At 46.2% G+C, this 15,261-nt stretch overlaps 1 protein-coding gene across 1 annotated transcript in view; it reads right to left on the bottom strand.

Moving 5' to 3' along the window:
* Positions 1–601: 601 nt before the first annotated feature.
* The window catches only part of ISY1 (ISY1 splicing factor homolog (S. cerevisiae)), a 40,045-nt gene continuing 25,385 nt past the window's right edge, over positions 602–15,261 (bottom strand). Inside the window, exons 7-11 of the mRNA XM_012002215.1 lie at positions 12,611–12,728; positions 6,037–6,159; positions 5,278–5,399; positions 1,761–1,847; positions 602–1,400 (exon numbers count right to left, since the gene is read on the bottom strand). Of these exons, the coding sequence (XP_011857605.1) occupies positions 1,293–1,400; positions 1,761–1,847; positions 5,278–5,399; positions 6,037–6,159; positions 12,611–12,728 (558 nt within the window). The 3' untranslated portion in view covers positions 602–1,292. The remainder of the gene's footprint in view (positions 1,401–1,760; positions 1,848–5,277; positions 5,400–6,036; positions 6,160–12,610; positions 12,729–15,261) is intronic.

The following is a 15,261-nucleotide window of genomic DNA, read 5'->3' as shown; positions in this document are numbered from 1 at the left end:
CCCCATCTTGCCCAGGTGCTGCAGCTGCTGACCATGGTTCCCCACTGGAGAGCTTAGTCTCAGTTCAGAGGAAGCTCTGGACTCAGTTCGTGTCCACTGTGTGCTCTCAGCAGGCCACAGTGCAGCCCACAGTGCAGCCCACTGCAAGGAGCCCTGTCTACAGCTGTGGCCACAGATGCCACAGTGGGTCAACTCACTCCCACCGAGGCTCCTGGGATCTGGTCCTGTCCTTGCAACACTTGGGGCTGGGGCTTCAGGGACTCCCCTGCAGGAAGGCAGTGCCCCTCAGTGACTGACTACACATCCTAATGCCACTGTCACCTCAGAGCAGTTGGCCAAGGGAATAAGCTGAAGACATGGAGGTTTCCCTTTCTTATAAAAATCTTTAATAAAAATAGGTTTCTGCAGAACAGGTTATAAAACAGGAGTAGCAAACTCAAATTCCTGCCACCCAGGCAGGAGCGAGTGGAGCAGGTGGAGCGGGGCTCACGGAGAGCCCAGAGCAGCGCCCGACACAGATGGACCTGGTCATTGACCTGTGGGGTGCATGTTCAGGGCTGACATATTATCTCCTTTTTTTTTTTTTTTTTTTTTTTTTTTTTGCGTCAGAGTCTCACTCTGTCGCCAGGCTGGAGTGCAGTGGCACGATCTCAGCTCACTTCAACCTCTACCTCTCGCGTTCAAGCGATTCTCCTGCCTCAGCCTCCCAAGTACCTGGGACCACAGGTGCCCGCCACCACGCCCAGCATTAGAATAATTTTTTTGTATTTTTAGTAGAGATGGGGTTTCACCATGTTGGCTAGGATGGTCTCGATCTTTTGACCTCATGATCCGCCTGCCTCGGCCTCCCAAAGTGCTGGGATTACAGGCGTGAGCCACCATGCATGGCCACATCATCTCATTTTTCAAGAGAAGATTTGTCTTTTAGAAAATTTGCATTTTTTAAAATTATACTTTGGTCTGCAAAAAATTGCATTTTTAAATGTTTGCCACTAATTGATTCTTCTCTCCTCAAAATCACAATGCAAGGCAAAATCAGATACAGGCAGCCAGTTCACAACCTGTTGTATACACTCCACAATAAAAATAAATGGATCCACACAGTAGCAAAATATGTGTACAAAACCTACCAGGAAGACCAGGGACAGACCCTTACCGTCGAGTCAGCACAAGATAAGGAGAGGGAAGGAAGGCTGAGAATGGGACTCAGCACTAGCCTGCTTGTCTGCAGCCCTGGGTCCTGAGGTACCACTGGGGGACGGAAGAACTTCAAGGAGAGCCCCAGCTGGGTCCTAATACCCCAGGAGCCTTCTGGCTTCTTCACTTTGGGCCTGCAGAGTCTCGCTTGCATACTTCTGGAGGAGTTCCATTTTCTTTCTTCGTACCAGTGCCTCCTCAATCTGTGGAAATTAAGAGTGCAGGGCTCACTCCTCAGCAAAGCCCTCCAACCCTTGCCAGACCCAGCCAGGAGGAAGTCCCTGAGGGAGAAGTCCATAAGGAGACTGATTTAAATACCCAGAATAGTCTCCAAGAGTCATAAGTCCCTCCCATTGGAAACATTTGAACAACAGAATGGCCTAGGGCAGAGGGTCCTGCCTTTTTTGGACCCCACACCCTGAGCACAATGACAGGTGTCATGTGGTCACGACCCTGAGCTGCCCTGATGGGTAGGAAGGACAACAAAAACCCACTGCAGTGCTCTGTGCAGTCTGCTTTGGAGAAGCCCCTGGCGCCCAGGCAGCTCTTAGCTGTGGTCCTACCTCTTGCTGCGAGGGAACGGGGACGTGAGCAATGAACTTCTGCTGTCCGTCATCCCCTCCTTTCTCCTGGCTGCCTTCCTCATCCGACTACAAACAGAACAAGCGAAAGTCCATCAGTAGGCGCCCAGCTAGATAAATGCTGGCAACTCTATAAAACACACTATTTAAAAGAAAAAAAACTATTTAAAAGAAAACTATTTAAAAGAAAAAACTGCAACTATTTAAAAGAAAAAAAAATAAGAAAGTTTTATACTTACAGAAAGACACTTGAGCCACAAGATTAAGTTAAAAAAACCACAGAACACGGTGTACATTACGCTACCTTTTGTCTAAGGAGGAAATAAGAATAGAAACTACTGATGGCAGTGAGAACAAGGTAGATGAGGAACAGGGAGAGAAAAGAGAATCTTCGTGGAATATCTTTATATACTTTTTCACTTTTGAACTTTGTGAATGTTATCACTATTTTTAAAAATTTAAATGTAAAATAATGCACCATGTATAAAAAAATAATCAACTCAGAGGTTGCCTATGAGTCAATACAAATTTCTAATAACAAAGAAAACAACATGGACTTGGAAAGAGAAAGGGTCTTGTGGCGAGTCAGAAGTCCACTGTTTGCTGGGCTCTGCCAGACACCGTGCACGACCCGTTCCCTGACTGGTTCCCAGTGGGGGTGGCTTGAAAAGCCTCTTGAGGAACCTCTCATCCATTGCTGGCACTTGGAGAAACTGGTTGTATCTAACACTAAATACACACTTACCCTGATCTGGTGGTTCCACTCCTCAGCATGTACTCAAGAGAAACACTGCACGGGAACAAGAAAATTCCCAGCAACCCTATCTGCCAAAACCCCAAGCTGGACACAACACAAATACCTACAAACATCAGACACAAAAGAGTACACATGACTCCACATATGTAAAGTTCAGACACAAGTGAAACATATGGGTCATGAGAGGTCAGGAGGGTGACCCCTGAGGCAGTAGTGAGCTTCTGGCGTTGTGGTCCTGTTCTGTTTCTTCACTGGTATTTGCTATGTGTGTGTGTTCACCCTATGAAAGTCCAGTGATCTAAACATTTAGCAGGTGTGTACTTTTCTGTATACGGAACAACATTCAGCAGTGAAAAGGAATGAACTATTGAACTCAACAACCAGAGGGATGGCAAGGGAATCATGCTGAGTGTCAAGGCCATCTCGAAAGGTGACCCACAGCATGATCCCATTTATAAAACATTCTGAAATGACAAAATCAGAGATGGTTGGGGTTCAGCTATGGCAAGAGATGGTGAGGACAGGGAGGTGTGAACTGTGAAGGGGTGGCACCAGGGATCTTTGTGGTAAGGGGACAGTTCCCAGGCTGGAGTGCGGTGGTGTAATCACAGCTCACTGCAGTCTCAACCCCCTGAGCTCAGCAATTCTCACACCTCAGCCTCCTGAGGAGCTGGGACTATAGGCATGTCCAACCACACCCAGCTAATTGTTTTTATTTTTGGTAGAAACAGGGCCTCATTGTGTTGCCAAGACTGGTCTCGAACTCCTGAGTTCAAGCAATCCTCCCACCTCAGCCTTCCAAAGTATTAGGATTACAGGCGTGACTACCACCCCTGGCCAGTTCTGTATCTGGATTGTCATCATGGCCACATGGATCTCCACACATGGAGACAAATGACACAGAACTTTACATATTCATTATGCCAACGTCAACCTCCCAGTTTTACTACTGTGCTAGAACTACATGAGATAGAACCATTGGGGGAAATGGGTGAAGCATACACAAGATCTCTCTGCACTCTTTGCAACTTCCTGTATCTCTGTAATTATTTGAAAAGAAAAAAAAAATTCTGCTGTGGGTTTCCACTGCTCTTCCCCACAATGCCAGCTCCCCATCAGCCTCCACTCACACCCAGCACCCACTCTCTGAACTCTAGCACACTGGGCTGTCCTTTGTCTCTCATACTCATCACAGGATCTCTCAGCACACGATGTGCTCCTGCTGGGGCGTATTATCTCCTCCTCCCTTGGTTAAGTTCCCTGGATCGTCCTAATCTCAGCTGAGGGGTTAGCTTCCCAGCAGAGCGTCTGCAGGCTGTCCCTGCACTAGGCTCTATTGAGGGACTGCTACTCACTGTCTCTCTTACTGGACTGCCTCCCCCTGGACTAAGAGCTACACACCAAGCCTCTGTACCACTATGCCCCTGTACCTGGAAAGGGGCTGGCTCACAGGAGCCATGAATTAAACATCTGCTGAGAGAGCAAATGATTATTTGTACCTAGAGGAAATCCTCCTAAGGCATGCTGCCATCCTGCTTCAGACCTGCACTGAACTCCACTGGTGGCCCAGCTGGACATGAGCAGGAACATCAGGCCTGTTACATCCTGTGTGACATTGACTAAGTCACTAAACCTGAGCCTGCTTCTTCACCAGTGGTGTCTCAGCAAGCTCCTTATGTGGAACCTGAGCCATCATCCATGTGTGGGTGATCCCCTCCCCTCTCTCAGTCCAGCAAATCAGATCCACCTGGATCTGTGCAGGCAGCAAGGACTCCAAACAGAGGGCCCTGCAGAAGAGCTCGGCCTGGGAGGCAGAGATTTCAAATGCTGAGTTTTCCTTGTTTCAGAATATCTCCTTTAATGCAGTGAAGTTTTGGTAATGTTTCATAGAAAAAATAAAAGGTGTAGCACAGACAGATATATTAAGATTACTTACATGGTGCCCCTAATAAAAAGTAGTAACTAAGATATATAATGAGTGTTTCCTATAGATCAGAAAATATGCAAAAGGTCTGAAAACATGCAAGGATTCCCCCACCATGACCCTCTGGGTTTGTTTCCATCTGTAAGATGGGGTGTTAGGGCCAGACACAATGGTTCACGCCTGTCATCCCAGCACATTGGGAGGCCAAGGCAGGCGGATCACGAGGTCAGGAGTTCGAGACCAGCCTGGCCAATATGGTGAAACCCTGTCTCTATTAAATATACAAAAATTAGCCGGGCATGGTGGCACTCGCCTGTAGTCCCAGCTACTCCGGAGGCTGAGGCAGAAGAATTGCTTGAACCCAGAAGGCAGAGGTTGCAGTGAGCCAAGATCATGCCACTGCACTCCAGCCTGGGTGACAGAGTAAGACTCCGTCTCAAAAAAAATAAAAAAGATGGGGGTGTTAGACTACAGAAGAGTGACTGGCACTGCCACATGAACAGAAGTGATGAGGTCATGGGCTAAAGCTCATGGCTTCCTCTGTGTTTATCAATCTAATTCCTGGGTATGCAGGAGGGCCTGTCTCTTAGAAGGAAGGAAGGAAGCCCTTGTGTAAAGCATGGCCAGCAGGACACTCTCATGGCTGCTGCCTCCTGAAACCCTCCTGTAATCTCACAAGTGTTTTCACAGCCATCCTGCAGGCGAGCAAGCTGGGCTGTGAACCCTGACTCTATGTTTTGGAGCCAAGCTTCCTCCCTGCCATACTTCATGGCTTGGAGCAGATGGCAGTGAGTGCCAGAGGTGACCAATCCCAATACCTCCTCCTCGGTGACTGCATAGATGTTGATCTCTTCCTCCTCTTCCTCCTCCTCTTCCTTTTCTCCTCTTGCCAGCCGAGCCTCTCTCTCTGCTTTCCACTTTTCCACTAACTCGGCTCTGACTGAACACAAGAGAGGGTAGGTGCTATTTATTTCAGTCTCTAAATAAGCTTTCAACACTATGCAGGGAAAGGCCAACACTATGCAGGGAAAGTCTAGACATCCCCTCTAGAAAGGGACACCCTTCATTCTGCCCCCATGAGTGGAAATGGATGTGAGGCATGGTAGTCCTACAACAGCTCTGGCTTTCAGTCACTTCAAAGCAGATTTTTAGGGAACATTCCCAAATCCTCCCCAGTTCCACAACCTGAGTGGCTTTCCAACATGTCCACATGAAAACAGAGAAGGCAGGGGCAGAGCATGCTAGAAATCAGCTCCAGCTCCAGACTACTTGCTTCCAAAGTCCTGGCTTGATGTGTCACATGGGCACTGGTATTAGCACGAATCCAGATGGTGACCTCCTAGCAGACAGGGATTGGTCAGACTTGGCTCTCATGGCTTCCCCAACCTTTATCTCTGGCCCATACAGCCTTGACTGCCTCACAGGGATCAGGGAATTAACAGACCATCACACCTGAAGACCATTAGCAACAAAGAAAACTCCCTTCTGGCATAAAGCACTATTGAAAATCCTGTTTTCAAAGGAGACAACAGAAAACAGATGCCATCTATTCTAAAATAAAATGCCCAGAGACCTACGTTTCTTTTCATATTCCTGTTCCAAAGGCACAATAACACCATCATCTTCATCTAGGTAACCATAGTACTCAAAATCGATTGCCTTCATGAGCTCAGCACGTGTCTTTCTGGGAGGAGGAAGAGCTATAAGAAACAGAAACAGAGCTGAGTTTCCAAGTCACAATCACACTCCAGCAAAGCTGTCTCCTGATGCAACGCTACACAGCCACGTGGCACGTATGTTCATGAAAATACCGCGTAGGCGTGGTGGCTCGCGCCTATAATCCCAGCACTTTGGGAGGCCGAGGCAGGTGGCTCATGAGGTCAGGAGTTCGAGACCAGCCTGACCAACATGGTGAAACCTCGTCTCTACTAAAAATACAAAAATTCGCCAGGCGTGGTGGTGCGCACCTGTAATCCCAGCTACTCAGGCTGAGGCAGGAGAATCGCTTGAACCCGGGAGGCAGAGTTTGCAGTGAGCCGAGATCACACCACTGCACTCTAGCCTGGACAACAAAGCAAGACTCCATCACAAAAAAAGAAAATACCATGGATAGGCACTTTTCTATATTATTCATGGGATTATTTAAGTGGTAGAGCCCTTTTTAAATTCAGTACTTGAACCCATTAGTCCATTTAAAAGCAACCTACCTAATTAAAAAACAAAACCAAGCTCGGCGCGGTGGCTCATGCCTGTAATCCCAGCACTTTGGGAGGCCGAGGCGAGAGAATCATGAGGTCAGCAGTTCAAGACCAGCATGGCCAACATGGTGAAACCCCATCTCTACTAAAAATACAAAAATCAGTCAGGCATGGTGGTGGGCCCCTTTAATCCCAGCTACTCCAGAGGCTGAGGCAGCAGAATCACTTGAACCCAGGAGGCGGAGGTTGCCGTGAGCCAAGACCGTGCCATTGCACTCCAGCCTAGGCGATAGAGCCAGACTCCGTCTCAAAAAAAAAAAAAAAAAAAAGAAGAAAAAAAAAAAGAAATCCAGGCTGGTTGCAGTGCAAACATAAGATAGCAAAAAGCTTCATGGACAGAAATATGCATCACATTATTATTTATGTAAGAGAGAAAACTTGGAAATAACCTAGGATTGTAAATTGCAGAATATGTATGGGATGGGATATCCTGCAGCCCCTGTAATGCTAGTTCACAAAGTATTTTAGTAACACAGGAACTGTCATAATGTTTTTTTTTTTTTTTTTCTGAGACGGAGTCTCACTCTGTCGCCCAGGCTGGAGTGCAGTGGCCGGATCTCAGCTCACTGCAAGCTCCGCCTCCTGGGTTCATGCCATTCTCCTGCCTCAGCCTCCCCAGTAGCTGGGACTACAGGCGCCCGCCACCTCGCCCGGCTAATTTTTTGTATTTTTTAGTAGAAACGGGGTTTCACCGTGTTAGCCAGCATGGTCTCGATCTCCTGACCTCGTGATCCGCCCGTCTCGGCCTCCCAAAGTGCTGGGATTACAGGCGTGAGCCACTGCGCCCGGCCGGAACTGTCATAATGTTTAATGAAAAAGCATGACAAGAAACATAAGTAAATAAAAAAGACAAAAGAAACTATAAACAAACAAAAAAGATAGATGAGAAAGCCCTAAAGAAGATACTTTCAGACTAGGACTATTATCCAGAATATTCAAGTAATTCTTTTTTTTTTTTTTGTAATGGAATTTCACTCTTGTTGTCCAGGCTGGAGTGCAATGGCATGATCTCGGCTCACTACAACCTCTGCCTCCAGGTTCAAGTGATTCTCCTGTCTCAGCCTCCCGAGTAGCTGGGATTACAGGCACCCGCCACCACACCCAGCTAATTTTTGTATTTTTAGGAGAGATGGATTTCACTTGTTGGCCAGGCAAGTCTCAAACTCCTGACCTCAGGTGATCTGCCTGCTTAGGCTTCCCAAAGTGCTAAGATTATAGGTGTGAGCCACTGCGCCCGGCCAAGTAATTACTGAAAATGAAAAAGAAAATGACAACCAACCAGATTAGTCAAAGAATAAAAGCTGGCCAGGCGCAGTGGCTCATGCCTGTAATCCCAGCATTTTGGGAGGCCAAGGCAGGTAGATCACCTGAGGTCAGGAGTTCAAGACCAGACTGGCCAACATGGCAAAACCCTATCTCTATTAAAAATACAAAAATTAGCCAGGCGTGTTGCCAGGCGCCTATAATCCCAAGCTACTGAGGAGGCTGAGGTAGGAGAAACACTTCAACCCAGGAAGCAGAGCTGGCAGTGAGTCGAGATCGCACCACTGTACTCTAGCCAGGGCAACAGAGTGAGAGTCCATCTCAAAAAAAAAAAAAGAGAAAGAAAGAAAAAAAAAACTGGAAAGTAAAGGTCTGCAATGGAGGAATTGTTAGGTCAGGTATGGTTAATCCATACCATGATACTCTTTAATCCTTCACATCCACTAACAGAGTTCTAAGTATATTTGTGGGAGGATACTAATGGCTATCACAACACAACAGTTATGAAAGAGCCACTGTCATTTGGCAGGCCTCTATCTATCACCCCACTGTTGGTAACAGCAACTCTGCCCACCCCTCCGCCACTCTTGGGCCACGTCATGTAAGTGGTGGTCATCATGCTGGCTGGAGCCAGGAGATAGTGCAGGTTGAAGCCTGGCTGGCTCAGAGTACTGCATTCCTCCTGGCCACAGGGGCTGGTATATGGATGATGGCATTAAAATCCAATCAAAACCAACTACACTCAGTCTGGGAATTTTGCTTGAGCTGCTTGGGAGAAAAATCTGTTGCTGAGAGAACAAGACCTAAGTCGATGACAGATGACTGCCACAAGTGGAAAGCCAGGCAGAGAAAGAAGTTTACACAGTGGAAGTCAAAACTGCAACACAAAGAAATGTGAGCTACATTCAGCCATGCCTGAAGGCAAACTATCCTGGGATTTCCTTGGGGTTAAGTCATCTGTCACTTATACTGATGAAATAAGCATGTAACTGCCTGGAAATGGGACTAGAAGAAGGCTGAGTGCAGGGGTTCATGCTTGTAATCCCAATGCTTTGGGAGCCCGAGGCAGGAGGCCTGCTCGAGGCAAGGAGTTCAAGAATTACTAGACAACATAGTGAGACCCCCATCTCTACAGAAATTTTAAAAAATGTCAGGGGTGGTGATACATGCCTGTACTCCTAGCTACTCAAGAGGCTGAGGCAGAAGGATGCCTTGAGCCCTGGAGTTCAAGGCTGCAATGAGCTATGATTGCACCACTGTCTTCCACAACCTTGTGACAGAACAAGGTCCTGTCTTTGAGACAGAGTCTTGCTCTGTCGCCCAGGCTGGAGTGCAGTGGTGCAATCTCGGCTTACTGCAACCTCTGCCTCCCGGGTTCAAGCAATTCTCCTGCCTCAGCCTCCCAAGTAGCTGGGATTACAGGCATGCACCACCATGCCTGGCTAATTTTGTATTTTCTTCTTTTTTTTAAAGACAGAGTCGTGCAATGGCGTGATCTCAGTTCACTGCAAGCTCCACCTCCTGGGTTCACGCCATTCTCCTGCCTCAGCCTCCCGAATAGCTGGGATTACAGGAGCCTGCCACCATGACCAGCTAATTTTTCGTATTTTTTTTAGCAGAGACGGGGTTTCACTGTGTTAGCCGGGATGGTCTTGATCTCCTCACCTTGTGATCCGCCCACCTCGGCCTCCCAAAGTGCTGGGATTACAGGCGTAGCCACCACGCCCGGCCTGATTTTGTATTTTCAGTAGAGATGCGGTTTCACCATGTTGGCCAGGCTGGTCTTGAACTCCTGACCTCATGTGATCCACCCTCCTTGGCCTCCCAAAGTGCTGGGATTACAGGTGTAAGCCACCATCATTATTATCATTTGGTATGTTCCTTTCTGGCCTAAAAAAAATTTTTTTTCTTAAGGCCGGAAAGGAACATACCAAATGATAATAATGATGATCAGTTACCTCTAGGAGGGGCACTGGGATGAGGGTAGAGGTAAGAGGACTTTAACTCTATCTGTACTATTTGAATTATAACCGGTAAAATTGACTTAAGCATTTTCTTTCTAAAACAAAAATCTTTTAAAGAGATGACAAAAAAGGAAAAATAAATTTAAAAATCCAAAAATCTATGACTGGAATAAGCAAAAATATATGTAGAAAAATGTAAATGCAAAAAACCTAACATATAGAGCATAATCACAAAGTAGGAGCCGCTCCAGTATAATCCTTTAGAAACTGGAAGGAACAGCCAGGTGAGGTGGCTCACTCCTATAATCCCAGTGCTTTGGGAGCACGAGACAGAGGCCGAGGTGGGCAGATCACAACATCAGAGTTCAAGACCGGCTGGAAGCAGTGGTTCACGCCTATAATCCCAGCACTTTGGGAGGCTGAGGCGGGTGGATCACTAGGTCAGGAGATTGAGACCATCTTGGCTAACATGGTGAAAGCCCATCTCTACTAAAAAGTACAAAAACTTTGCCAGGTGTGGTGGCGGGCACCTGTAGTCCCAGCTACTCGGGAGGCTGACGCAGGAGAATGGTGTGAACCTGGGAAGTGGAGCTTGCAGCAGTGATGTGAGATCGCGTCACTGCACTCCAACCTGGATAACAGAGCAAGACTCCATCTCAAAAAAAAAAAAGAAAAAAAAAAGGGCTCGAAACCACCCTGGCCAACATAGTGAAATCTCGTCTCTACTAAAAATACAAATTAGTACCAGGCACGGTGGCTCACGCCTGTAATCCCAGCACTTTGGGAGGCCAAGGCGAGCGGATCACGAGGTCAGGAAATCGAGACCATCCTGGCTAACACGGTGAAACTCCGTCTCTACTAAAAGTACAAAAAAAGAAAAAGAAAAAGAAAAAAAATTGCTGGGCATGGTGTCAGACGCCTGTAGTCGGGAGGCTGAGGCAAGAGAATGGCGTGAACCTGGGAGGCAGAGCTTGCAGTGAACCGAGATTGGGCCACAAACCCAGGAGGCAGAGGTTGCAGTGAGCCAAGATCGCACCACTACACTCCAGTCTGTGCAACAGAGCAAGACTCCGTCTCACCAAAAAAATAAACAAATAAAAATAAATAAATAAATAGAAAGAAAGAAACTGGAGGGAACAATGTCCTAATGTATTAACAATCATTACATATGAGGTGTGAAAATGTGAGTGGTCTTTTTCTGATTTTCTGTATTTTACAACTTACTTTTTTGGTTTAAGATGGAGTCTTGCTTTGCTGCCCAGGCTGGAGTCTAGTGGCACAATCTCGGCTCACTGCAACCTCCACCTCCCAGGTTCAAGCGATTCTCCTGCCTCAGCCTCCTGAGTAGCTGGGATTACAGGTGCCTGCCACTATGCCCAGCTAATTTTTTTTTTTGTATTTTTAGTAGAGACAGGGTTTCACCATGTTGGCCAGGCTGGTCTGGAACTCCCGACCTTGTGATTCTCCCGCCTTGGCCTCCCAAAGTGCCGGGATTACAACCATGAGCCACTGTACCTGGCTATAACTTCTCTGCAATAAAAAATACATTGCTTCATAATTAATGGCACAATATTTAAACTCTGAATTATTTTTAAGTGATGGCAGTGACCTATACAAAACTAGTTTTGGAATAACGAATTTTAAAATAAGCAGGGTTTAATAAAAGTAGAACTATATTTAAAAAAAAAAAAATAGAAAAATCAACTAAAAGGAGACACAACAAAACGCTAATAATGGTGAGAATACTGGCATCATTCTTCTCTGCCTCTCATACTTTTTCCTATGAAGTGCTGACTACCTTTCTAAAATACAAAATTAAAACAGACTAAAACTCCAGACTAACAGTTTCAAATTATATTCTGGAGGTTTGGCTGAAAGAAGGAGGAGAGGTGGAGGTGCCCTACTGGATTCACACAAAGCAGCTCCACTTTTCTCCTCTTTTTTTTTTTTTGAGATGGACTTTCACTCTTGTTGTCCAGGCTGCAGTGCAATTTTGTGATCTCGGCTCACCGCAACCTCCACTCCCCAGATTCAAGCGATTCTCCTGTCTGAGCCTCCTGAGCAGCTGGGATTACAGGCATGCACCACCATGCCCAGCTAATTTTGTAAGTTTAGTAGAGATGGGGTTTCACCATGTTGGCCAGGCTGGTCTCAAACTCCCTACTTCAGGTGATCTGCCCACCTCGGCCTCCCAAAGTGCTGGGATTATAGGCATGAGCCACAGCGCCCGGTCTCGCTTTTTTCCATTTTTACATGTTAGGGTTTGGCCCAAGATTTTATTTGTTCATTGGTTATCATTTTTTCAACTAATAAGTAACTGAAACATGAACCGGATTCAATGAACTTCAGAACCTGCCCCAGTCGTTCTGGGAAACTTCAAATAAGGAAACTCCTTGTCCAGACTGACAGATTAGCACCTGCCAAAGGCAGAATCCTGCACCAGCCAATCCTGGGCGCACTTTCCAGCCCCAGTTGTATGTCATGGGCCTATGATTCCATCCCATTTCTTAAGAATTCTCAGTTGAAATCTGGGAACAATAATTCCAACATTGTAAGGCTGTTATGCAACTAAGAAAAAAAAAGTAAGAGCAGTTAGCATATAGCATATCTACTCCTATGATTATTACCAACGAAAGGCTAAAACTGTCACAAACTTAGTTACTTACGTTCTTTTTCAAACAGCTCTCTAACACCAGGCAAATCTTTTGCAGCTCCAAAGTACTTGTAACCTCGGTTTCCTGGGACTTCTTTTCCTTCATGATCCAGCATTTTAGGACCAACTTTCTTATTGGGAAGAAAAAAGAGAAAATGGATCTGTTAGTTAGTTATTATTTATTTGAGGTGGAGTCTCGCTCTGTTGCCCATTTACTTATTTGAGGTGGACTCTCGCTCTATTGCCCAGGCTGGAGTGCAGTAGCACAATCTCGCTGCAACCTCCGCCTCCCAGGTTCAAGTGATTCGCCTGTCTCAGCCTCCTGAGTAGCTGGGATTACAGGTGCATGCCACCATACCTGGCTAATTTTTGTATTTTTAGTAGAGATGGGGTTTCACCATGTTGGCCAGGATGGTCTCGATCTCCTGACCTAGCGATTCGCCTGCCTCGGCCTCCCAAAGTGCTGGGATTACAGGCATAGGCCACTGCGTCTGGCGAATCTTATCTTTAAACCCACTATTTCCATCTTTGCAAATATATTTTAAGATAATAGCCAGATGTAGTGGCTCACACCTGTAATCCTAGCACTTTGGGAGGCCAAGTTAGGCGGATCACTTCAGCTTAGGAGTTCAAGACCAGCCTGGGCAACATGGCAAAACCCTGTCTCTACTATACAAAAATTAGCTAGGTGTGGTGATACATGCCTGTAATCCCAGCTACTCAGGAGGCTAGGGCAGGAAGAATTGCTTGAACCTGGGAGGTGGAGATTGCAGTGAGCCAAGACCATGCCACTGCACTCCAGCCTAGGCGACAGAGAGAGACTCTGTCTCAAATATAAAATAAATAAATAAAAAACACTTATGGGCTGGGTACGGTGGCTCACACCTGTAATCCCAGCACTCTGGGAGACCGAGGCGGGAAGATCACTTGAGGCCAGGAGTTCACAACCAGCCTGGGCAACATGGTGAAACCTTGTCTCTACAAAAAAATGCAAAAACTAGCCAGGCATGGTGACATATGCCTATCGTGCCACTGCATTCCAGCCTGGGTGACAGAGCGAGACACTGTCTCAAAAAAACTAAATAAAAATAGGCCAGGCGCGGTGGCTCATGCCTGTAATCCTAGCACTTTGGGAGGCTGAGGCAGGTGAATCACGAGGTCAGGAGATCGAGACCATCCTGGCTAACACGGGGAAACCCCATCTCTACTATAAATACAAAAAATTAGCCAGGCATGGTGGCGGGTGCTTGTGGTCCCAGCTACTCAGGAGGCTGAGGCAGGAGAATGGTATGAACCCAGGAGGCAGAGCTTGCAGTGAGCCGAGATTGCGCCACTGCACTCCAGCCTGGGTGACACAGCGAGACTCTGTCTCAAAAAAATAAAATAAAATAAAATAAAATAAAATAAAATAAAAATAAATAAAAATAAAAAACACGATGTTAAGTGACAAAACCTTTAAAAAGATTACCAACAACCTATATGACAATCAGTAGAAAACAAATGAAATACATCCAGAAGATACAACTATATCTATTAAAACTGATGATTTGCTGGGTATGGTGGCTCACATCTGTAATCCCTGCACTTTGGGACACCAAGGCGGGCAGATTACCTGAGGTCAGGAGTTCAAAACCAGCCTGGCCAACATGGTAAAACCCCATCTCTACTAAAAATACAAAAATTAGCAAGGTGTGGTGGTGCACATCTGTAATCTCAGCTCCTTGGGAGGCTGAAGCACAAGAATCACTTGAACCTGGGAGGCGGAGGTTGCAGTGAGCTGAGATCACGCACCACTGCACTGCAGCCTGGACGACAGAGTGAGACTCTGCCTCAAAAAAAAAAAAAAAGATGATTTGACAACTACATGTAGTATGTGACCCTGGACCAGGTCCTGTACTGCAGGGGAAATGCTACCAAGGACATTACTGGAAAAATTGATGAAATGCCACATGGATTCAATTATTGTAGCCAGGTTAAATTTCTTAAACTTGATAGCTCTACCATGGTTATATAAGAGAATATTCTTCTTCTTAGGAAATACACATATATTAAAGAGTAAAGAAGCATGATGTATTTTAACCTACCTTTCAAATGCTTCACAAAAAATAAATCTCAAGGTACATAAAGAAAATAAAGCAAATACAAGCAAAATGTTAAATACTGGTAAATCTGTAAAAAGGGTATATAAAAGTTCTGTATATTTCTGCAATGTTGAGTTAAAAAACATTTTTAAAAATTATACAATTTGGTTGAGCACAGCGGCTCACGCCTGTAATCCCAGCACTTTCGGAGGCTGAGGCAGGATGACTAACTCCAGGAGCTTGAGACCAGCCTGGGCAATATAATGGGACACCATTTCTACAAAAAATTTAAAAATTAGCTGGGCATGGCCAGGCACAGTGGCTCATGCCTGTAATCCCAGCACTTTGGGAGGCCAAGGCAGGTGGATCACCTGAGATCAGGAGATCGAGACCAGCCTGGCCAACATGGTGAAACCCTGTCTCTAATAAAAATATAAAAATTAGCTGGGTGTGGTGGTGGGCACCTGTAATCCCAGCTACTCTGGAGGCTGAGGCATAAGAATCGCTTGAACCTAGGAGGGGGAGGTTGCAGTGAGCCAAAATCACGCCCCTGCACTCCAGCCTGGGTAACAGAGCAAGACTC

The sequence above is a fragment of the Mandrillus leucophaeus genome, unplaced genomic scaffold (assembly GCF_000951045.1).
Source record: "Mandrillus leucophaeus isolate KB7577 unplaced genomic scaffold, Mleu.le_1.0 Scaffold680, whole genome shotgun sequence".
NCBI lineage: Eukaryota > Metazoa > Chordata > Mammalia > Primates > Cercopithecidae > Mandrillus > Mandrillus leucophaeus.
The sequence above is the reverse complement of the archived record's forward strand: the minus strand, read 5'-3'. Positions and strand labels throughout refer to the sequence as shown.